Source organism: Perognathus longimembris, chromosome 25 (assembly GCF_023159225.1).
Source record: "Perognathus longimembris pacificus isolate PPM17 chromosome 25, ASM2315922v1, whole genome shotgun sequence".
Lineage (NCBI taxonomy): Eukaryota > Metazoa > Chordata > Mammalia > Rodentia > Heteromyidae > Perognathus > Perognathus longimembris.
In genome coordinates this window covers 15487845-15510297 of record NC_063185.1, presented here as the reverse complement: position 1 = coordinate 15510297, position 22453 = coordinate 15487845, and the positions used below count along the sequence as shown (strand labels likewise).

General features: G+C 50.4%; 1 protein-coding gene and 1 long non-coding RNA gene across 6 annotated transcripts in view; one reads left to right on the top strand and one right to left on the bottom strand.

Annotated features, from left to right (window-relative positions):
• The window catches only part of Jade2 (jade family PHD finger 2), a 52501-nt gene that overhangs the window by 7087 nt on the left and 22961 nt on the right, over positions 1 to 22453 (bottom strand). For all 5 annotated transcript variants that reach the window (XM_048334086.1, XM_048334087.1, XM_048334083.1 and 2 more), the window contains exons 5-10: positions 20778 to 20935; positions 8684 to 8832; positions 7190 to 7401; positions 5992 to 6159; positions 3746 to 3862; positions 1631 to 2095 (exon numbers count right to left, since the gene is read on the bottom strand). In XM_048334086.1, coding sequence (XP_048190043.1) covers positions 1631 to 2095; positions 3746 to 3862; positions 5992 to 6159; positions 7190 to 7401; positions 8684 to 8832; positions 20778 to 20935 — 1269 coding nt within the window. The remainder of the gene's footprint in view (positions 1 to 1630; positions 2096 to 3745; positions 3863 to 5991; positions 6160 to 7189; positions 7402 to 8683; positions 8833 to 20777; positions 20936 to 22453) is intronic.
• LOC125341956 overlaps positions 1 to 22453 on the top strand; it is a 24966-nt gene extending 2513 nt beyond the window's left edge. Inside the window, exons 2-4 of the long non-coding RNA XR_007209114.1 lie at positions 4096 to 4100; positions 9926 to 9930; positions 22440 to 22453. This is a non-coding gene — a long non-coding RNA (uncharacterized LOC125341956). The remainder of the gene's footprint in view (positions 1 to 4095; positions 4101 to 9925; positions 9931 to 22439) is intronic.

Genomic DNA, 22453 nt, shown 5'->3' with positions numbered 1-22453 from the left:
GAGAGCCTGATGCTGTTCATTCCCTCCGGACACCAACATGTGGCCCTGAGAGGCTTTGAGGCCCAGACTCCCAGGGGGTTGACAGACAGCTGGGTCACTGCTGCCTCCAGGGCTGCAGCACCCCGTGCCCTGTTCTCAGAGGATGCCCTACCAGCCCAGCCCCCGCAGCGCTGGGGAAGCGGCGTTTGTTCAGGGCCCTCCCGAGCCATGAGAAGCTAGACCGCCTCCAGAGGCCCTGACTCCTCCTTCTGGAGGATTAGACTGATGCTTTCTGCCTTTGGAGGGATCTGTGACAGCTGTTTTCTCTGGGCTCTCTGAGCCAGCCGGGTTGGCATCTCAGGCTTTGCCAGCCTCAGACTTTGGTCCTCTCTGTACCAGCTGACACTGGAGTTAGGAGGCTGGAAGACCGACCAGCAGGTACTTTCTGCCTGGGCAATGTATATACTGGAGAAAAAGAACAGACACACCCTGCCCCCCCTCCCCCTTCCCCCACCCTTCTCCAAGGCAGATGTAAAGTCAAACGCCAACCTTCCTCCCACGGCAGGAGGAGAGCTGTGTGCTCTGGAAGCAGCTCTGGTCTCGCAGGGCTGGTAGCTGACACCCCTGCCCCTCGTGACACGAGCCTGGGCGGCCCGGGATGCTGTGGCTGCAGTGCGGGTGGCCCAGCCCCCTGCCCAGGCCAAGACTCAGGGACATGGGATCCTCCCAACCCCCTTTCTGACCTGCTGGCCGCTACCAAGCATCCTTCCAAGACATCAGGGACAGTTCCCTTTTGCCCAGGCCCCAGGGCAGATGACTGGGGTAAAGAGGAAATGAATGGGAAAGTGGGGTCCAGTTACCCCTTCCGACATAGTGCAACACACCCAAGATGCACACCACCCTTTTCTTAGAGACTTGTCCATAAGAAATGCAGCTGGCCCCAGGTCACAGAGCTCCCTGGAGGCCTCCAATCACAGCCTAGGCTAAAGGCGACACCATGTCTGTGTCCAGGCTACTGGTGCCCAGCTCCCCTACTCCTCCACTCTGAAGACTTCAGTCTTTCAAGTGGAGGTCCCAGCAGAAGTCCCAGCTGCAGGGGACACTTGGTTTCTGCAGCTCAGACACGACACCAACCTAACCAAGCTCTTGTGGTCAATCACCCCTTCACCCTCTTCCTCCTCCACCTTATGCGTGTGGCTGTTGATCACACTTCCCACTGCATGCTTTGTGACCCTGCCTGCCAGAAACCCCAAGAGAGCCACGTTCCCATCTACCAATCCAGGCCCACCAGCACAGGGGCGATGGGACACCCCTTGCTGTCCATGTCTGGGCAATCAGCAGAGACCAGGGAAGCAGCCGGGAAGCCCCCCGTTCCTGAACAGAAGCTCCTGTGTTAGGACCAGGCAGGAGCAAAGCGGGGTCAGAGGTGACTAGGTGTCAGAAATCCGGGGGCTCCCTAGCCACCCATCCACAGCTGGGCCATTTTCACCATGCTTACGGGAAGCGTGGGCCCCAAGAGCTGAGTCTTCCTCTGTTCTCAGCCAGGAGGCTGAGGTTCACAGCTGTGTCACACTGAGTCCCAGCTGTCCAGGGCAGGAATGTGGGGGTCACAAGGCCTCGCTCTAGGGATGGCCCAGCAGTGGCTACTCACCCTTTCCAGGTCCTGCCGCAGGTGTGTGAACAGCTTTAGGCGGCGGTACAGGACGTCTTGTTCCTGTTGGGCCAAGTTGTCCACCTCATCGGTCTTGGGTGTCAGTAGCGGCTGGTTGGAGTTGGCTTTCCTCTTCAGCTTCCAGTACTGGTAGACAAAGTCGACCAGGGACTCGGCCAGGTCCAGCCGCTCGGCCACCTCAGCCGGATCCACCAGCTCGTAGAAGTCTTCCTCCAGTTGCTGCAGCCGCTGCTTCCGCAGTGTCACCTTTTCCAGGTCCTCCCCGGCCTGGCTGGGCTCCGTGGGCTCGGATGGAGGCTCACCCCTCGGGCCCCCATCACTGTGCTCCTGGCAGAACGACTTGAACTTGACCTCATCGTTGTCTGCTAGTATAGTCCGCATTTCCAAGCTGTGGTCAAAGGCGCATGTGACGTGAAATGCCGTGACGCAGGAAGGCATGGAGCACTGGAGGGACAGGAAAGGCAGGGTTGGGTGTGGGAGGAGCCCGAGGGGGCGAGGTAAGGAGAGACGGTGGAACTTCCCACAGAGCATCCACTCAGAGTGGAAACTCCGGGGAGACTATACATAAAACAGCATGGGTTGCCAGGCGCCAGTGGCTCACGCCTGTCGTCCGAGCTACACAGGAGGCTGAGATCTGAGGATCACAGGTGGAAGCCAGCCTGGGTAGAAAAGTCCATGAGACCCTCACCTCCAATTAACCACCAGGAAACTGGAAGTGGAGCTGTGGCTCAAAGTGGTAGAGCTCTCGCCTTGAGAAAAAACAGCTCAGGGAGCCCAGACCCCCAACCAACCAACCAAGGGCTCTCTCAACATCCTGCTTTGTTTGGAGAGCCAAGACAGGTTAGGATGGAGCTCTGGAGCACACAGAAAGGTAGAGGGATAGCACCATACACCTGAGGGACGCAATCAAGAGACTGCAACTGGGACAAGCTGCTTTTTTAATTTTTGTCGGTGATGCTATGTACCCCCAGGCTGGCTTCACATTCACCATCCTGTCTCTGCCTCCCATGGGTGTGAGCTACCATGCCTAGATCAGAATGAAGTTTAAAGAGTCTGGGATTAAAAAGCAGCAAAAGAAAGACTGAATGGGCATGGTGGGCACACACTCCTGGGAGGCTGAGTGGGGAGGATCATTTATGTAGGCCAGCATAGCAGTGACACCCTGCTTCATAAAAATAAAATGGACTGCCATCCCTGGGACTCTTATCCCCAATTCACCACCAGAAAACCAGAAGTGGCGCTGTGGCTCAAGTGGTAGAGCGCTAGCCTTCAGCTGAAGGGTGCAGGGACAGTGCCTAGACCCAGAGTTCAAAGCTCCACAACCAACAACAATAATAAAAATAAAATAAAATAAAATGGGGGCTGGGAATATGGCCTAGTGGTAGAGTGCTTGCCTCGTATATACATGAAGCCCTGGGTTCGATTCCTCAGCACCACATGTATAGAAAAGGCCAGAAGTGGCGCTGTGGCTCAAGCGGTGGAGTGCAAGCCTTGAGCAAAGAGAAGCCAGGGACAGTGCTCAGGCCCTGAGTTCAAGCTCCAGGACTGGCGAAATAAAATAAAGTAAAATGGACTACTGCTCTCGACTCCTGTAATATTATCGAGGGTGGGGGAACTTGGGCCCATCTTTCTCCCCTTAGAATGAGCAGCTACAGGGGGCCCCCTTTCTTTCTTAGCCCAGGTAGCTCAAGGTCTAACCCTTTTACTAGCCTTGGATAAAGACTTTGGTACCCCAACATTCGGGGCCACAGATGCTGCCTACAGGTAGTCCTGAGGGTTGAATACATGGATACAGACACATCTGATGTTGCCATGACGATTCATTCAGGAAAGAGCAGAGGGACAAACTGCCCCTCTCACAGACCAAAGGCACCAACATCCCTTGCCTCTCTGGTGGCCATGCAAAGGCTCAGCTCTGTTCAAGATCAACTCCATCGCAACCTCTGGCCTTGGGGATTTGTATGCGGCCCCCAGGATGTGGGAGTCACTGCCGCAGGCAGACAGCGGTTGGGTTTGCAGTGGCAATGGTGGAGTGTGGTAATGTCCAATGGGTGCCGCTCCTGGCTAGTACGTGAGGGGAAACAGACTACGTACCTGGATGCAGGTGCCTGTGCACTCCTTGCACAGGCTGCAGGACAGGGCCCAGCGGCTGGCTGGAATATGTGAGATCTTGGTGATGGGCTCCATCTTCTCTGGGCAGCCGATGCTGACCTGGGCAGGACACAGGGAGCTCGGTCAATTCCCAGTCTGCCTCCAGGGTTCCCCCAGTGACAGTCCCAGACCGGGACTTGAACTCAATACCTGATGCTTTTGCTCACAGGCTAACACTCTACCAACTGGGCCATACCTCCAACCCGGAGACTTGCCTGCTGAACTCAGGCTCTGGGCAGACAGAGCAATGGCTGAGCCCCTTAAATCCCAGGTCCTTCCCAATTCCAAAACAGACACAGTTAAGGTCTAGGTCCCTCCACACCAGCCTGGTGACTGCTGGGTGGGAATGCATGCAGTGTTTTTAGGTGGGAGAGCGCCTGTGTAGGTCTCGAAGAGAGAGAGAAGTGGGGAAGAGAGAGCGAGAGAGAAGACTGCACTGCATGATGGGTACATGCAGTGTTTCTCTTTTACACCTCTGGCCTTTGTTAGTTTAACAGCGCCTTTAGAATTCTTGTAACTTGTCATTTTTCCTTGAGCACCCAAAACAGGCCTCATAGCATCTCCTCTGGGGTGGGGGGGTCTTTAGGGTTCTTCTTATCAATGGGAATAGACCTTTGCTAAGCTTCTCCTAAAGGGACTGTCCTGACGCTGTGCTAAAAGTAAATTGACCCCCAGCTCCAGGAAGCAGGCACAATGGCTTCCCGATAGCTCACACCCACAGGACCCCCTCCCAAAGGGGTCTATGGTCGGCTCTCTGTTGGTTCACTGAGATGTACTCAGCTCAGGGGACACTGAGAGGCAGTTCCAGCCATCAGGAGGCAGATGTGAGAGCAGGTACTGCTGCTAACACAAACCACAACCACCACAGGAAGAAGACAGTGGGTACCAGTAGGGGACCTTTGGGCTGGGAGCCCAGGAAGGGAAGTGCACACACTGAGCAGACCTGGCTTGTTTTGGGGCACCGGCAGCATAGGGAGGGGGCTGCAATGCGCAGCTTTCCAGTGAATTTCACTTACTATTATTACTATTATTTTGGCTGGTCCTGGGGCTTGAACTCAGTGTCGAGGTGTTACCCCTGAGCTCCTTTTGCTCAAAGTTAGTGCCCAGGTCACTTGAGCCACAGCTCCATTTCTCACTTTTTTTTTTTTTTTTGGCCAGTCCTGGGGCTTGGACTCAGGGCCTGAGCACTGTCCCTGGCTTCTTTTTGCTCAAGGCTAGTACTCTGCCACTTGAGCCACAGCGCCACTTCTGGCCATTTTCTGCATATGTGGTGCTGGGGAATTGAACCCAGGGCCTCATGTATACAAGACAAGCACTCTTGCCACTAGGCCATATCCCCAGCCCCTCCATTTCTCACTTTTGGGGGAGTTTATTGGAGATAAGTTTCACCAACTTTTCTGCCCAGGCTGGCTTTGAATCGTGATCCTCAGATCTCAGCCTCCTGAGAAGCTAGGATTACAGGTGTGAGCCAGTGGTGCCTGGCTTTCAAGAAAATGTTCTCAGCCAACCCTGTAGATCCAGGCTGTTGTCCAGCTGGCTCAGCCACGGGCCCACCCCTCCTTCCCAGGCACAGTCAGAGAAGCAAGCCCACTATCTAGCTTCATTCAGTTAGGCTGGGTGCCTAACTGCTGTTGAGATCAGCTGGGTTGTTTTATTTACTATTAATTTATTCTTTGGCAAGTCCTGGGGCTTGAACTCAGGGCCTGAGCACTGTCCCTGGCTTCTTTCTGCTCAAGGCTAGCACTCCGCCACTTGAGCCATAGCGCCACTTCCGGCTTTTTCTATCTATGTGGTACTGAGGAATCGAACCCAGGGCTTCATGTATACGAGGCGAGCACTTTTACCACTAGGCCATATCCCCAGCCCCAGCTGGGTTGTTTTAAACATGCAGTGTAACTGTTACACGGACCCCTAACCTAGGTCCCCTAGAGTTGGCCGCCTGATGGCTGTCCTTGGACCTACCTCTGACCCTGCCATCACCCGCTGCCTCACCTTCCCACAGAAACTACCCCTCGACGGTGGCCAAGTCCCCCCAGGCTCTGTGGGCAGCTGCTGCTCCAGCCCTTCGCAGTCCTGCCACCACCCCCCCCATCTTTGCATTTTATTCTAGGCTCATCTGATAACTCTGCCCACTTCCCCACATGCTATATTCTCCGGGCCTGTCCTCCCTGCCCCTCATGCTGACCCACCTCAGGAATCCACAGGGCGCAGCTGACATGCACCCACTTGGTCCCACTTCTAGTGGGCTTCAGGGCTCCTCCTCGCTTGGGGCAGAGCAGGCACTTTGGCTGCACACCCAGGGCACATGTCCGGCATAGCCAGCTCCCCGAAGGCACCTTGAGGATCCCGTAGCACGCCTAGGGAGAAGCAGGGGGTCACGAGTTGGGTACAGAGGATCGCCAGGTCCAGGCTACAGGTAAAGCAATGCAGCCTCCTGCCTGGGCAGGGAGACCCCCTGGGGGTCGCCACCCAAGGGGCTCCCGCCTGCTTGTCAGCATGTCTGAAATCTACTTCCCCATAGTCTGTGAAAGCGCTCAGGGCCACCCTCTGCTGGGAGGAGACTCACGTTAGCCAGAGGTTCCTAACTCAAATAGACTTTAGGAGGATCCATAAACCACCCCGCTTAGGCGGAATATGAAAAACTGGTTCTGCCAGGTACTGTCAGGTCACGGCCATAATCCTAGCTACTCAGCAGGCTGAGATCACAGTTTGAAGCGATCCCAGGGCAGGGAAAGGCCGTGAGAGACTCTTACTTCCAATTAACCACCGAACGGCTCGAAGTAGAGCTGTGACTCAAGCAGGAGAGTGTTAATCATGAGCAAAACAAAGTTTAGGAACAGCACCCAGGCCTTGGGTTCAAGTCCCAGGACTGGTACATAAAAAAAGCAATCGGTTTGATGCATCCCCATAAGATCAAGGCCTAGAGCCTTCATCTTTTTACAGGTCTGCGAGCAGGGCTCCTCTGGCCCTGTGCAGGCGGGGAGAGATGGAGAACGGCTGGGCGGACGCGGGAGGGATGCAGAGCCAGCTCTGAGCTCCCGGGGGGCTGGTGCAGCTGCAGTGTGAGCCTGAAAGTCAGAGCCAGAGTGCATCCTTGGGTCCCAGCCAGGCCTTCCAGAAACAGCCTGGGGATATATCCAAGACTTCTCCTATCCACTGACACCTGGCTGTACCTATTTTCTAACAGCACGAACGGTAACACAGGCTTATAGATCTTACTGTGTGAGTAACTCTCTAACAAACAACTTCATCTTCTCAAACACACTTTCCTTTTTCTCTTTCTGCAGGGCTGGACCCTCCCCCCGACCCCCCCAGTGGCCCGTGAAACCTTCCCATCACACACTGCCTGTCTGCAGTGGGGGTGGGGTGGGGGGGCGGGTTTCCCACCTGATGGACACAGACGTTGCATTTGTCACAGAAGACCATCTCATTGCCATCCTCGCCCTCAGGGGAGCGGCACACGTCGCACACGACGTCCTCGTCGTACTCGATGCCCAGCCCCTCCTGTGTCTCAATGGCCCGTGTCATATTCTGGTGGCACAATGTCTCCAGCTCCTCCAGCACACGCTCTAAAGTCAGCTCGTCCAGCTCAGGCTTCTCTGCAGAGAGGAAAGTGGGGTGGGTTTGGGAAAGGTATCAGTGTTAGGACTCTAGTGTCCCTCAAGGTCTGAAGAGGCCTCGGCCCCCCCTCCTCCCCCCCCCCCCCCCCCGCAAGGCTACAGCACTCAGAACAGATGTCTAGCGGGGTTCACTCACCTACTGGGAGAACTGAGGAAAACTGAACATAGGAGGAACTTTCCAGAAGAGTCTGGACCGTCTACCCTCTAAGGTCCCTGCCTCTGTTCTCACTGAAGACAGCCTGCCTGAGACCACGCAGACCCATGTGTGCTCAGAGTATGGAGTTTGTGGAGTGGAGATGGTTTAGACTCCTCCTATGTCCCCTAGTGCTGGCTAGAATCCGCTGCTGGCACCTGTGCAGGATGGATGTTCTCAAAGTGGCTGAATACCACAAAGTTGGACTTTCCTGGGTGAGACCAGTTACTGGGCTCCAGACAGGGGGGAATCTCCCCCTGCCGGGTCCCACTGACTAGCCCCACTATGTGCTCCCTTATTCTTTTCTTTTTTTGTTGGTTGTGGGGCTCGAACTCAGGGCCTGGGTACTGTCCCTGAACTTTTTCACCCAAGGCTAGTTAGTGCTCTACCACTTGCACCACAGTGCCACTTCCAATTTTCGGGTGGCTAATTGGAGGTAAGAATCTCACAGACTTTCTTGCCGGTGCTGGCTTCAAACTACAGTCCTCAGGTCGCTGCCTCCTGAATAGCTAAGATTACAGGTGTGAGCCATCAGTGTCTGGCTTCCCTTATTCTTTTATTTGCCAGCACCAGTGACTGGCTTCCCTTATTCTTTTATTTGCCAGCACCAGTGTCTGGCTTCCCTTATTCTTTTATTTGCCAGCTCTGAGGTTTGAACTCAGGGCCTTGGGATTGCTTGGCTAGAGCTCTACCACCTCCACTCTGGCTTTTTGCTAGTTACTTCACAGATGAGAGTCTTAAGGATTTTTCTGTCCAGGATCTTGCCACTAGACCATATTCCCAGCCCCAAGCTCAGCCTCTTGACTAGCTAGGATTTTAGAAGTTACCCGCATATGACAAAGCTCACTTATTCTTCATGTGACACGCCAGGTCTATCATTCTCCCAAAATACTGTGAATACCTGCTATTATTGCCCCCCAAACCTTCAGGTGGAGAGAACCAAGACTATAGCCATCGGAAAGCAGCAGGACGCCCAACCCTGCCTGGGCCACTGTCTTTTTGGAGGGGAGGATACTGGGGCTAGAAAAGACAATGCCAACCCCTTTCCTGGCACAATGGACCACCTACCCATCAACTTGAGCTCTGAGTTGAGGATTTCCAGCCAATGGGCATCGATCTCATCCAGGTCATAGCGGCTCGTCCAGGCAGGCTGGGAGCCCTCACCAAGCGCAGGGTTGCTTGAGGATGTGGAGGGGCCTTCCAGTGGCGGGAGGAGCCTGAGAAATCAAGAGGGGGTGCTGTAGAGCAAGGGGCATTGGCCTGCCCCTCCAGCAGCCTGGGGAGTTGGTAAACCTCGCAGAGAAGGCTGTGGCCAAGTATGAGCTATGATGAGACTTTTTTTTTGTTCTTTTTGGTCAGTTGTGGGGCTTGAACTCAGGGCCTGGGTGCTGTCCCTGAGCTTTTTGCTCAAGGCTAGCACTCTACCAGTTTGAGACACGGGACCACTTCTGGTTTCCTGGCAGTTAATCGGAGATAAGAATGTCATGGAGTTTCCTGCCTGGACTGGCATTGAACCGTGATCCTCAGATCTCAGCCTCCTGAGTAGCTAGAATTACAGGTGTGAGCCCACCAGTGCCTGGCTGAGTTTTAATGTCCAGTAGAGCCCACACTCTTCTCTCCCCTTTTTCCTTCCTTCACCATCTGCCTACCTTGCAGATGACTGTGGGTCTCACAGGACAAAGAAAACCCCTAAAGGGCCGTGTAACAGAGAGAAGGCTGACCTGCAGCTTTGCTTCGCCATACCACACCCACCCCGCTCAGCCAGAACCAATTCCACTCTCCTCACCCTAGAGTAGCTGAGACATGACTAATAGCCTTCTGGGATAGAGCCAGATCGTTTTTGGATCTTTAAGACCTGTGGGTCTGAAACAGCCTGAAAGCATCACCAAAATCTTAAAACAGAGTCCAGGCCAGTGCTGGTAGCTCATGCCTGTAATCCCAGCTACTCAGGAGGCCGAGATCTGAGGATTAAAGTTTGCAGCCAGCCTAGGCAGGAAAGTCCATTAGACTCTCTATCTAACAAACTTCTCAGAAAAGCTGGGGATATAGCCTAGTGGCAAGAGTGCCTGCCTCGGATACATGAGGCCCTAGGTTCGATTCCCCAGCACCACATATACAAGAAAACGGCCAGAAGCGGCGCTGTGGCTCAAGTGGCAGAGTGCTAGCCTTGTGCGGGAAGAAGCCAGGGACAGTGCTCAGGCCCTGAGTCCAAGGCCCAGGACTGGCCAAAAAAAAAAAAAAAAATGCACATAACCAAACTTCTCAGAAAAAGCTGAAAGTGGTGCTGCGGCTCAAGTAGTAGAGCGTTAGCCTCAGTGATAAGCGCCCCAGGCCTTGAGGTCAAGCCCCACGACTGCCCCCTCTCCCCACAAAAAAAATTGAGGGGCTGGGAATGTGGCTTAGGGGTAGAGTGCTTGCCTAGCATGCATGAAGCCCTGGGTTCGTTTCCTCAGCACCACACACACAGAAAAGGCTGGAAGTGGCGCTGTGGCTCAAGAGGTAGAACGCTAGCCTTGAGCAAAAGGAAGCCAGGGACAGTGCTCAGGCCCTGAGTTCAAGCCCCAGGACTGGCAAAAAAAGAAAAGAAAAACGGAGTCCAGCTGTCCTGTGCCATCAGCAGTCCCCGATCAGGTTTCACTGTTACTAACATACCCAGCCCTTTTTCAGATGGGTTCCCAAGCAGCAAGTCAGAGGCCAAGTTAGTTCTCTCCAAACAAATGTGCACCTGCTACTGGCCCAGGATCACCTAGGAGCTCAGTTCTCCGTGGCTCCAAGACCCCTTGGTAGGGCCCTGACTGTAGGGCAGACCGAAGCCCACCTCTGCCACCAAAGGGCTCTGTGTCCTCACACAAAAGACCTAATAGCATACCTACCTTATGAGGGCTGGTTGGATTGTAAGGATTAATGAAGGTAAAACACAGTGTGTGTGTGTGTGTGTGTGTGTGTGTGTGTGTGTGTGTGTGTGTGTGATGGCATCAAAGTGCTTTGAGACATCTGCATAACACCTCCTGACATGGAAAGAGGAGAATTTTTCCCTCTGGGCAGGGCGAGTGTCCCATCCATGCAGCTGTGTGCTGCTCCTCAAGTCCTGACACCAGTTTAAAATGCCAGCTCTTTCCACACACACACGCCCCCCCTTTGGTTGCCATGGTTATTGCCTGGAGCCTGGCCTCCATCTGGCCAGCCCTGCCAGGCCTGAGAGGCCCCCTCACTTGCCGGGAGGCCTCCTGGGGTCGAAAGCAGGGCTGCCAGGGGCTATGACTCAGCGGAGGATGTGCAGGGGAGGGCAGGGCCTGAGATGGCACAGAGACATGACTGAGCTGTGTATGGGGAGGGTGCCGGCTCCAGGAAATACCCCATGTCAGCAAGGGGACAGGAAGGAGGCAAGAGACAAGGGCCCAGGCAAGAGGCCCAGGCCTCTCTGCAAGGAGGCAGGCCTTGAGAAGGTTGAGTGGGTAAGGAGAAAGGGGAAGGACCCCCCAACAAGAGGTGCGAGTAATGAGAGTCCTTAATTAATGATGGCAGGCTGTGCCCACCAAGCAGGCGATTCCAAATGAAGCAATGTGAACGCTCAGTCCAACCAGTGAAGTTTCTCCAAAACACTGTCACTACAATGGATGCTTTTTCTTCCTTATTATTATTATTATCATTTTTTAAAAACACAGCCTTATGAATTTGTCACAGTCTGGCTTGTTTGTGCCCTAAGCATATGCGTAGTCAGAGTTTGGGGCAGTCTTTGTCCAAATGGTCAACAATATAACACCAACCACTCCTCCTGCTTGCCTGCCAGCTGCCAGCTGGCTACGCCCCTGGGAGCCAAGATCCAGGTCTTCCCTCTGGGGAGCCAGGACTCAGGCCTGCCTTATAAACCAGAAAAAGCATTCCTTGCCTGTGTTTCTTGGAGATTTTCTATGATCTGCCACCCGCATTTGCCCCTGGTAGGCTTAACCAGGGGTGGACATGACCCTAGGTCTTCCCCTCAGCCAGATGCACTGAGCTTAGCCGGGAGGAGGCAGAAGCCTGGCTGAGATCTAAGGGAAGGGAGAGATTTCTATTCCAGAGGATCAGACAGATAGCAGAGGTTAATGTTTGCCCTGCGCTGAGTCTTCTGGCCGCACTGAGCACCGGCACTCATCCAGAGAGCTTTGCGACCAGGAGATGGGCAGATCTGTCCAAAGGCTGGGGAGGAAGCACAAGCGGCCGGGACAGCAGCTTGGGAGCACACTCAGGGCCAGCATACATCACGTTCTTGCTAAGGGCCTCATAGGGACAACCCAAGGTTTGTTCTTGTGGCCAGCAATTTCCTGGCCCCGGCAGCCCACCAGGCCCCCTGTGGGTTCTGCAGGAAACTCCCCAGAATTTCCCGACTTCCTCTCATCTATTAAATCTGAGTACTTTCTAAGGCAAGGAAGATCACTCAGTGAGAAGATGAACCCCAACAGGTACAGCACAAAGCCAGTAGTCCAGGCAGGAAAGCCTGTGAGATTCTTATCACCAATGAACCAGCAAGAAGCTGAAAGTAGAGAGCTGTGGCTCAAGTGGTACAATGTCAGCTTGGGGTGAAAAAAGCCAAGCAAGAGTGTGAGGCACTGAGTTCAAGCCCCAGTTCTGGTACAAAAAAAGAAAAGTGCCAGCACAGCAAGACCTCAGGCACAGATTCTCCAATCCATGGTGGCTACGGCTGCACAGGTCTCCAGGGAGACAGAGGGGCTGGGCTGGAGGAGATAGGGAGGAAAAGGCCTGGGAAGAACAGGGAGCACTCTCCAAGAGGATCCCCCTCCCTGCCCCAGGCTATTCTCTCCAAATCCCAGATAGGCTGGGAGTGCCTGGCTCATGTCAGCCCAGCTCGGCCCTGAGTATGCTGGGAATGCACCTCATAAAAACCAAAGCCATGAGAGGAGAAAGATGGCGCCGAGACAATAGGGAGGCACCCCGACTCGCACCAACTGAATAGCGAGCTGGGAACTCCAACACCCAACACTCCACCAAGAACCCAGCAAAACCAGCATCCAGAAGCAGTGGAGAAACGCAGGAAAACAAAAAGGAGCAAAAAAGAAGAACCGAAAACCTACACGGAGCCGGAGATTAATCGGGGCACCCTCCCCCCACCAGCCGGCCCTGGCCCAAACAGGGTCAGGCTGGGAAAGGGAAACCCGGCGATCGGCAGACAGGTTGCCAGGAGCGCAGAATCCATATAGCGGGAGACCCCACGGACACAAAGCAGGGTGCGGACCAAGACACACCCGGCAGCGACGAGAAGTTCGGGTCCACACCGGATTCGGACAAGGGAACCCAGCGCGGCAGAAAGAGGGAACGGGGGAGCCACCACGACACTTCGCCAACCCCTGAAGGGCCAACGGCGGTGCGGGACACGCACACAAAGCAGCAAAAGTGAGTCCCCCATAATCCCTTCCCCCAACGGGAGACCCAAGCCCGACAAAGACGATATATCTCCCTCCCTCCCCCTCCCCACTCCCGTGGGAACAAAGATTCCCCAAATCAGGCGGGAAGCTCCCAGCAGGCACTGGGAAGCCAGTCTAGCAGGGGAAGGGCGGAACAGCCCCAAGCCCCCAAAGGTTCCTGAACTGGCAGAACCGGCCCCGTCCCCTTCCCAACAGGGGCCAGGGACGGCCGGCAGGGCAAGCCCCACCCGAGGCGCCTAGACCTTGCGGACTCTTACAACTAAAATCACAGGCGCTGGTGGGCAATACCAGCCCAGCAGGGTCACCTGAGCCTGATCTCGTTCCCCCTCCTCGAAGCGGAGGCGAGGTCTGAGGGTGCCAAGCCACACCCGGACAGTCGATCCCACTGGGCCCCACACATACTGCTTCCCCCCCCCAACGGACTCGCGGGAGGGCGCAAGCACAACCCAACAACCCAGGGCTCGCTCTGGGAGGCAGACCCCACTTAAGTGCCTGTTGTAGGGGACTCACAGTGCACAGGAGGGCGGGGCCCCGGCGAAAGCGCCCGCTCTGATAGGCGTGCCCTGCACTGGTGGGCGGGGCCACAGCGACAGCACCTGCTGACGCAGACACGCCTACACAGAAGGGAGGGAAGAACTACACAGACTTCCAGATGCGCAAATCACAAAGAAACATAACTCAGTTCATCAAAGGACAAGCCAACTCGCCAGCTCCAAAAAGCAGCACGACTGGAGAGGAGATGGAGAATAAAAAAGCAAATGAGGACATGTTAACAGGAATGATCGAAACCGTCAGAAATGAAATCAGAAAACAATTCCAGGAGTTTAGAGCGGAAATCTGGAAGGACACCCAGGAAGCCAAGAAAGAAATGGAAGCAAAACTGGATACAATGCAAGCCTCGTTTAAAGAAATGGAAGCAAAAATGGATACAATGCAAGCCGCCTTTAAAGAAAATCTCCACACCCTGAGAATTGAAATGCATGAAAAAATAGATTTAAAATACAACTCTTTAAAGGAAGAAATTTCCACGATCAGAGCTGATATGACAACCATGAATAGCTCTCTGACATCCATAAACTCCGCAATTGAAACCATAACACAAAGAGTGGACCATATGGAATCCAGAATCTCTCGCCTGGACGATGAAGCAGCTGACAACAACCAGAAAATGACCACACTCCAAGAAAAGGTGAAGCTTCAGGGAAGATTACTCCAGGAACTAATGGACAAAGACAAGAGATATAATCTGCGTATAATTGGAATAGAAGAAGGAGCCGAATATCAGAGCAGAGGGCTTAATCATGTTCTCAATAAAGTTATTGCAGAAAACTTCCCCAATCTCACAGGGGACCCCATCCAGGTAACCGAAGCCTATAGGACACCTGGCAGGCCAGACCCCAGGAAAACCACCCCAAGGCACATAATATTCAAGACTACAGACCTCAAGATTAAAGAGCAAATTCTGAATTCAGCCAAAGCGAAGAAGGAAACTTTTTTCAATGGGAAGAGGATTCGAATAACATCCGACTTATCCACACAAACTTACCAAGCTCGAAGTGAGTGGAAGAACACCATCCAAGTACTTCAGAATAACAATTTACAACCTCGGATCAAATATCCAGCGAAACTGGAGTTCACATTCGAAGGGAGAACCAGATCTTTCCACACCAAAGAGGAGCTAAAGGAGTATGTGAATAAAAAACCAGCCCTACAGCGAATATTAAGAGGGGAAGCCCACCCAACAGAGATCGTAAAAGACACACAGACAGATTCAGAAAGAAACTTCAATAGCCAAAGTCCAGCAGAAACACAAGCTCACTAAAGACAAGAAGAAAAAAAAAAAACAACAGGAAAAAACAGCCCAACAAGAAAATGGAAGGAGAAAAAACACCCTTATCCTTGATCTCTTTAAATATAAATGGCTTAAACTCCCCGATCAAGAGGAGCAGACTGGCAGAATGGATCCGCAAGCAAAAAGTTGACATCTGTTGTCTACAAGAGACCCACCTTACAGCAAGGGACAAAAACAGGCTTCGAATGAAAGGATGGAGCAAGATCTACCAAGCAAATGCACCCACCAAAACGGCAGGTGTAGCCATCCTGATCTCAGACAAGCTGGATTTCTCTTTAAAGTCCACTCAAAAAGACAAAGAAGGACACTACATATTGATACAAGGAAAAATCCAGAATCAAGACATCACGGTGATAAATGTATACTCACCGAACAAAAGAGGCCCGACATATGTCAAGCAAATTCTCACAGAATTACAGAGCAAGATAGATGCAAACACAATCATAGTGGGTGACTTTAATACTCCTCTCTCTCCAAGAGACAGATCCAACACCCAGAGGATTAGTAAGGGAGCTGAGGACCTAAATAACACCATTGCCCAAATGGATCTAACAGACCTATATAGAACCTTCCACCCTACAGAGACCCAATACACCTTCTTTTCAGCAGCCCATGGATCATATTCCAAAATAGACCACGTCATAGCCCACACAAAGAACCTCAGCAAATACAAAAGAATTGACATCATCCCATGTATTATATCTGATCACAGTGGATTAAAGGTAACCCTCAACAACAAAGGATACCACAGAGCCTATACACACTCTTGGAGGCTAAACCCCACGCTGCTATCCAACACTTGGGCCACAGATCAAATTAAAGATGAAATCAACGAATTCATAAGCCACAATGACAAAGAAAACACATCACAAAGAAACCTATGGGACACAGCTAAGGCAGTACTGAGGGGCAAGATCATTGCACTCAGTACCCACATTAAAAGAATGGAAGCAGAGCAGGTGAATACCCTCACGATGAAACTAAAACAACTGGAGAAACAAGAAATGACAGAATCTAAAACGACTAGGAGGGGAGAGATTACAAAGATTAAAGAAGAGATAAATCTGATTGAAAATAGAAAGACCATTCAACAAATAAATAAGACTAAAAGCTGGTTCTTTGAGAAAATAAACAAAATTGACAGACCCCTTGCAAGACTCACAAAAAAAAGAAGAGAAGAGACTCATATACGTAAAATCAGGGACTCCACAGGAAAAATTACAACAAATACACACGATATTCAAACAATCATAAGGAGCTATTTCCAAAACCTCTACTCAACAAAAAACAATAATTTTACAGAAATGGATCAATTCTTAGAGAAGTACAAACTGCCCAAACTGAACCAAGAAGAAATAAATCAACTAAATAAACCAATAACTTACGGTGAGATACAGGAGGTAATCAAGAACCTCCCTACTAAGAAAAGCCCAGGCCCAGATGGATTCACCAATGAATTCTACAAAACCTTTAGTGAGGAGCTAATTCCAATACTCCTCAAACTCTTCCGCGAAATAGAAACGGAGGGAAAAATCCCGAACTCATTCTACGAAGCTAATATCATACTCATCCCCAAACCAGGCAAAGATCCAACAAAAAAAGAGAACTACAGACCAATATCACTAATGAACACAGATGCAAAGCTCCTCAATAAAATATTAGCTAACAGGATCCAGAAAGTGATCAAGAATATCATACATCATGACCAAGTAGGCTTCATCCCTCAGTCACAAGGATGGTTCAACATCCGTAAATCAATCAATGTAATTCACCACATAAACAGAACTAAAATCAAGAATCACATTGTTATCTCAGTCGATGCCCAAAAAGCCTTTGACAAAATACAACATCCATACCTATTAAAAGCTTTGGAGAGAACAGGAATAGATGGAACATTCCTCAAAACAATAAAAGCCATATACAACAGACCAACTGCTAATATCATATTAAATGGAGAGAAACTTAAATCATTCCCCCTAAACACAGGAACAAGACAAGGATGCCCACTCTCCCCACTTCTGTTCAACATAGTACTGGAATCCCTAGCCATAGCAATAAGGCAAGAGGAGGACATCAAAGGGATCCACATCGGCAAGGAAGAAATCAAGTTATCCCTATTCGCAGACGACATGATCTTATATCTCAAGGACCCAAAAAACTCAGTACCCAAACTCCTACATCTAATAAACCAATTTGGCAAAGTAGCAGGATACAAAATCAATCCACAAAAGTCAGCAGCTTTTCTGTACACCAGCAATAGACAAACAGAAAAGGAAATTATGGAAACGATTCCATTTACAGTAGCCAAAAAAAGAATAAAGTACCTAGGGATCAACTTAACCAAGGACGTGACGGACCTATTCAATGAAAACTACAAAAATCTAATAAGGGAAATCAAAGAAGACACAAGGAGATGGAAAGTCCTCCCATGCTCATGGGTAGGCAGAATCAATATAGTGAAAATGGCCATACTGCCCAAATTGTTATACAAATTCAATGCAATACCTATCAAAATCCCAGCCACATTCTTCACTGAAATAGAGAAACCAATCCATAAGTTCATATGGAACAGCAAAAAACCTAGAATAGCCAAAGCAATTCTAGGCAAAAAACATAGTGCAGGAGGTATCACCATACCAGACTTCAAGCTCTACTACAAGGCCATCATAACAAAAACAGCATGGTATTGGTATAAAAACAGATCGGAAGACCAGTGGATTAGAATTGAAGACCCAGAAATAAAACCGCACTCTTACAGCCAACTGATATTCGACAAAGGAGCTAAAGACATACAATGGAATAAACATAGCCTCTTCAACTACTGGTGCTGGGAGAACTGGGCAGCCATATGCAGAAAACTCAAAGTAGACCCAAGCCTATCACCATGCACCAAGATCAACTCAAAATGGATCAAGGACCTCAACATCAGACCTGAATCCTTGAAACTACTGAAGGACAGAGTAGGAAAGACACTAGAACTTATAGGCACAGGAAGGAACTTCCTGAATAGAGTCCCAGGCGCACAACAAATAGGGGAAAGACTCAACAAATGGGACTACTACAAATTAAAAAGTTTCTGCACAGCTAAGGTCATAGCCACCAAAATAGAAAGACAGCCAACGATATGGGAAAGGATATTTACCAGCACAGCAACAGACAAAGGCCTGATATCTGTCATCTACAGAGAACTCAAAAAACTAAGCCCCTCCAAGCCCAATAAACCTATTAGGAAATGGGCAAAAGAGCTAAAGAGAGACTTCACAAGAGAAGATATAAAAATGGCAAAGAAACACATGAGGAAATGCTCAACATCCCTGCTAGTAAAGGAAATGCAAATAAAAACAACCCTGAGATACCACCTCACCCCAGTTAGAATGGCCTATACTCTGAACTCAGGAAACAACAAATGCTGGAGGGGCTGTGGGGAAAGAGGAACCCTCCTCCATTGTTGGTGGGAGTGCAAATTAGTACAGCCACTTTGGAGAACAGTATGGAGGTTTCTCAAAAAGCTCAATATAGACCTACCCTATGACCCAGCCATACCACTCCTAGGCATCTATCCTAAACAGCAAAACCCAAGATATCAAAAGGACATTTGTACTTCCATGTTTATCGCAGCACAATTCACAATAGCCAAAATTTGGAAACAACCCAGATGCCCCTCCACAGATGAATGGATCCAAAAAATATGGTACTTATACACAATGGAATACTACATAGCGATTAGGAATGGTGAAATATTGTTATTTGCAGGGAAATGGTCAGAACTCGAACAAATAATGTTGAGTGAGACAAGCCTAGAACACAGAAAACAAAGGGGCATGATCTCCCTGATATATGACTGTTAACAAAGGGAGATGGAGAGACAGTAGAGACCAAGTCTGTGAACACTGTATATGTGCTTGATACATTGTATACTGCATATGGGTCTACCTGACCTAGACAAGGGATGGGAAAACAGGTTGTAAGATATCACAAGAAATGTACACAATGCCCTACTATGTAACTGCACCCTCTTTGCACAGCACCTTGTAAAAAAAAAAAAAAATTTATGTTCAATTGATAATAAAAAAAAAATAAAAAAAAAAAATGGGAAAAAAAAAAAAAAAAAAGAGTAAAGCTTAAAAAAATACCGCTTTTTTGTTTTTGTTTTTCTTAAGAAAAAAGAAAATAAAAGTCATGATAAGTTCAAAAAAAAAAAAAAAAAAAAAAAAAAAAAAAAAACCAAAGCCATACAGACACGAGTTCCCCTCCTGATGTCAACAGATAAAGTACCCGCCGCCGGGCAGACCAAAGCCAAGCTACTGGTGTGGAAGCATCTGTAATTCATTACCCAGGCCAGCGGATGTTTCCAGAACCACCTGATATTGGCATCAAGTAGAAAGGATAGATCTGATTAGAACCTTCCTCTCTGCCTAGCAGATGGCCTGCCCCGCACTGCCATCCTGGGCATACGTGGGGACAACTTGTCAGGAGTATTCTCATTTAATCCTCCCCAATACACCCTCTGGCAGGTACTGGTATTATCTCTGTCTTACAGAGGAGGAAACTTGCTCAAAGAGGTCAAATCACAGGTCTTTGGTCTGACAAGGAAGGTATAGAACTATCTAGGAACTTTACTCAAAAGGAAATATAGAGACTTAAGAGTCTCCCATTCAGGCCAAGCGCTGGTGACTCATGCCTATTATAAGCCTATTATAATCTTAGCTACTCAGGAGGCTGAGATCTGAGGATCACAGTTCGATGCCAGCCCAGGCAGGAAAGCATGTGACACTCTTCTCTCCAAAGAACCACCAGAAAACTGGAAGTGGTACTGTGGCTCAAGTGGGGTAGAGCGCTAACCTTGAGCAATCTAAGAGCTCAGGGACAGCGCTCAGGCCCCGAGTTCATGCCCTATGGATGACAAAAAATAAAAAAGGTCTTCCCTTCTTTCTTACACTGAGCATACACCTCCAGGGCCCCTAGTCAGTCCAAGGCTCCTCTGACTGCCAAAAGGCCCCACAGGGGTGACGGTGGCACTCGGCCCTCAGGACTTACTGTTCCACAGAGCACCCGGGCAGGGCCACAACACCTGTGATCCACACCCAGCACAGCAGGGCTGGCACCTTAAGCCGCTCGTGTGGCACATAGGAACCCGTCATAAGGGTGGTTGCCAGGAAGTGATGGTGCCAATGTCAAGAGAAGGGACAGCTGTGATCTACATGGGCTCAAAGAGAACCACAAGGTTGCCAAGACTGGGAAGGGCCTGCCAATAACTCAAGTTGCCTAGCTCAAGCAGGCTGATAGGAAGAGGGAGGACACCAGGCCTCCCTGCCCTGAGGGTTCTCCAGGGTGCTGAGAGAAACAGTTGACTTAGCACCGTAGCTAGAGGCAAAACCCACATGGTTATGTCCTGCCAAGGGCTTCCTGAAGTCTCTTCTACCCCCTTAGACCAGCAGGCTTTGAAGTCTACTGAGGAACCCTTTCTGATTCAGCTCTGCTAAGACAGCCAACTCAGAGGCTGGTCCACTAGCAACAATTTCCATAGCATCTACTGTGTGGGCATCTGGCTCCCCCTCCTTCAAGAACTTCTTTGAGAGGGTCCTTTAAAAGAAATGAAAAGCTGGGCGCCCGTGGTTCACGCGTGTAATCCTAGCTACTCAGGAGGATGAAATCTGAGGACTGCTGTTCAAAACTGGCCCAGGGAGAAAAGTCCATGAGACTCTTATCTCCAATAAATTACAGAAAAGGCAGGAAGTGGCGCTGTGGCTCAAGTGGTAGAGTGCTAGCCTTGAGCAAAAGAAGATCAAGGACGAGGCATAGACCCTGAGTTCAAGCTCCAGGACTGGCAGAGCCCCTTCTTGTTGTTCCCTGCCTCAAAGGCCCCTAGCCTGACAAGATGCCTCACCTCACCACAGGTTCTGGAATAGCTTCGGCCCCAGCAGGCACCTGTACACCTTTCTCCCATTCCTGTCGCCATGGGTCCGCTAAGATGTAGTAGTCATCTGGGCTGAGCTGGTATGAATCTGGGATCTTCATAGCTGTAATCAAGTCTGTCCGGAAAACCTGGCAGGGGAGAGAGGGGCAGGAGCAGAGTCAGGGTGGCCCGCTCCACAGGCCAGGGAAGAGGCAGAGAGACACAACTGAAGTGAGTCTTCTGCCTGCCCTCTCTTTTTTTTTTTTTGCCAGTCCTAGGGCTTGAACTCAGGGCCTGAGCACTGTCGCTGGCTTCTTTTTGCTTAAGGTTAGTGCTCTACCACTTGAGCCATAGCACCACTTCCAGCCTTTTCTGTTTACTTTTACGTGGTGCTAAAGAATGGAATCCAGGGCTTCATGTATAGAAGGCAAGCATTCTACCACTAGGCCATATTCCCAGCCCCCTGCCTGCTCTCTTATAATTAAGATAAAACAAAAGCAGTACGAACAATACACGTGAGCAGAGCAGGCACGCCTGTAATCCTAGCTACTCAGGAGGCTGAGATCTGAGGATTGCTCTTCAAAGACAGCCCAAGCAGGAAAGTCCATGAGGCTCTTGATTCATCGCCAATTAACTAGCAAAAAGCCAGAAGTAGAGCTGTGGCTCAAGTGGTGGAGCACTCAGCCTTGAGCAAAAAAGCTAAGAGACAGTATCCAGGCCCTGAGTTCAAACCCCAGTATTGGCACTGGCATACCTATGCACACATCCATGCTAAAAAAAAAAAATGTGGCAAGCTTAATTTATGTTGTTCTGACATTAAAAGGAAAAGTTACAAGAAGAAAGAGATGGGAATGGAACTGAGAGAAAGGCAGGGAGTGGCAGAGAAAGGAGAAAAAAAAAACACAGTAAAAATTAAAAAAAAAATCAAAGGGCAGAAAGGCTTCTGTGAATGTAACACCAACAGTATGTGACTGCTCAGGAAGTCACTAGTGGAAGTTTAAATGGTGTTATGGATTCACACCAGATCAATCTTAATGCTGAGCTGGGGACTAAGTCAGCTTGCTTGGCCGTCCCCGGGCTGCCGTCTATCAGGTTCAGCACTCACTTCTGCCTGCAGGGGGCCTCATGACTGACTGTGTGCACCCGGTCGGAACCCGGGACCGTGAGGAAGGCGGCTGAATGGGGGGTGCACCAGGTGGGACCAGAGGCAGCAACCTGCAGAATCTAATTACAGTCTGCCTAGCTGGGGAAGGCCCTTGCTTGAAAAAGGTCAGGTTTCTTGAAGACTCTATTTGCCAATATAATTTAATTGTTAAGACTAACACCCTAACATTTAATTAGGGTGCCAGTGTGAAAAAATTAAAATCAGATTACGATTAAATGTTAATTAAACAGAAGATGGAACGCAGTGAAGATTTCACAGCCCTGATCATTTGCATATGTTATTAGTGAGCAGTAAGACGGCTAATGGGAGAGCATCAACTCAAGCAACCCACACTCCCAGGCACCGGGTGCTTTTGGGGGTGTTTAGCAGCTGCCTTTGCTGGCAGAGACCTTTTCCCACTGAGGCCTCTGGAGACTCTGCCAAAGCCAGCAGAGAAAGGCCCAGATTAGTACGCCAGAGGGCCTAGCACAGACTTTGGCAGATCTAAGCTGACCCCCGAAAG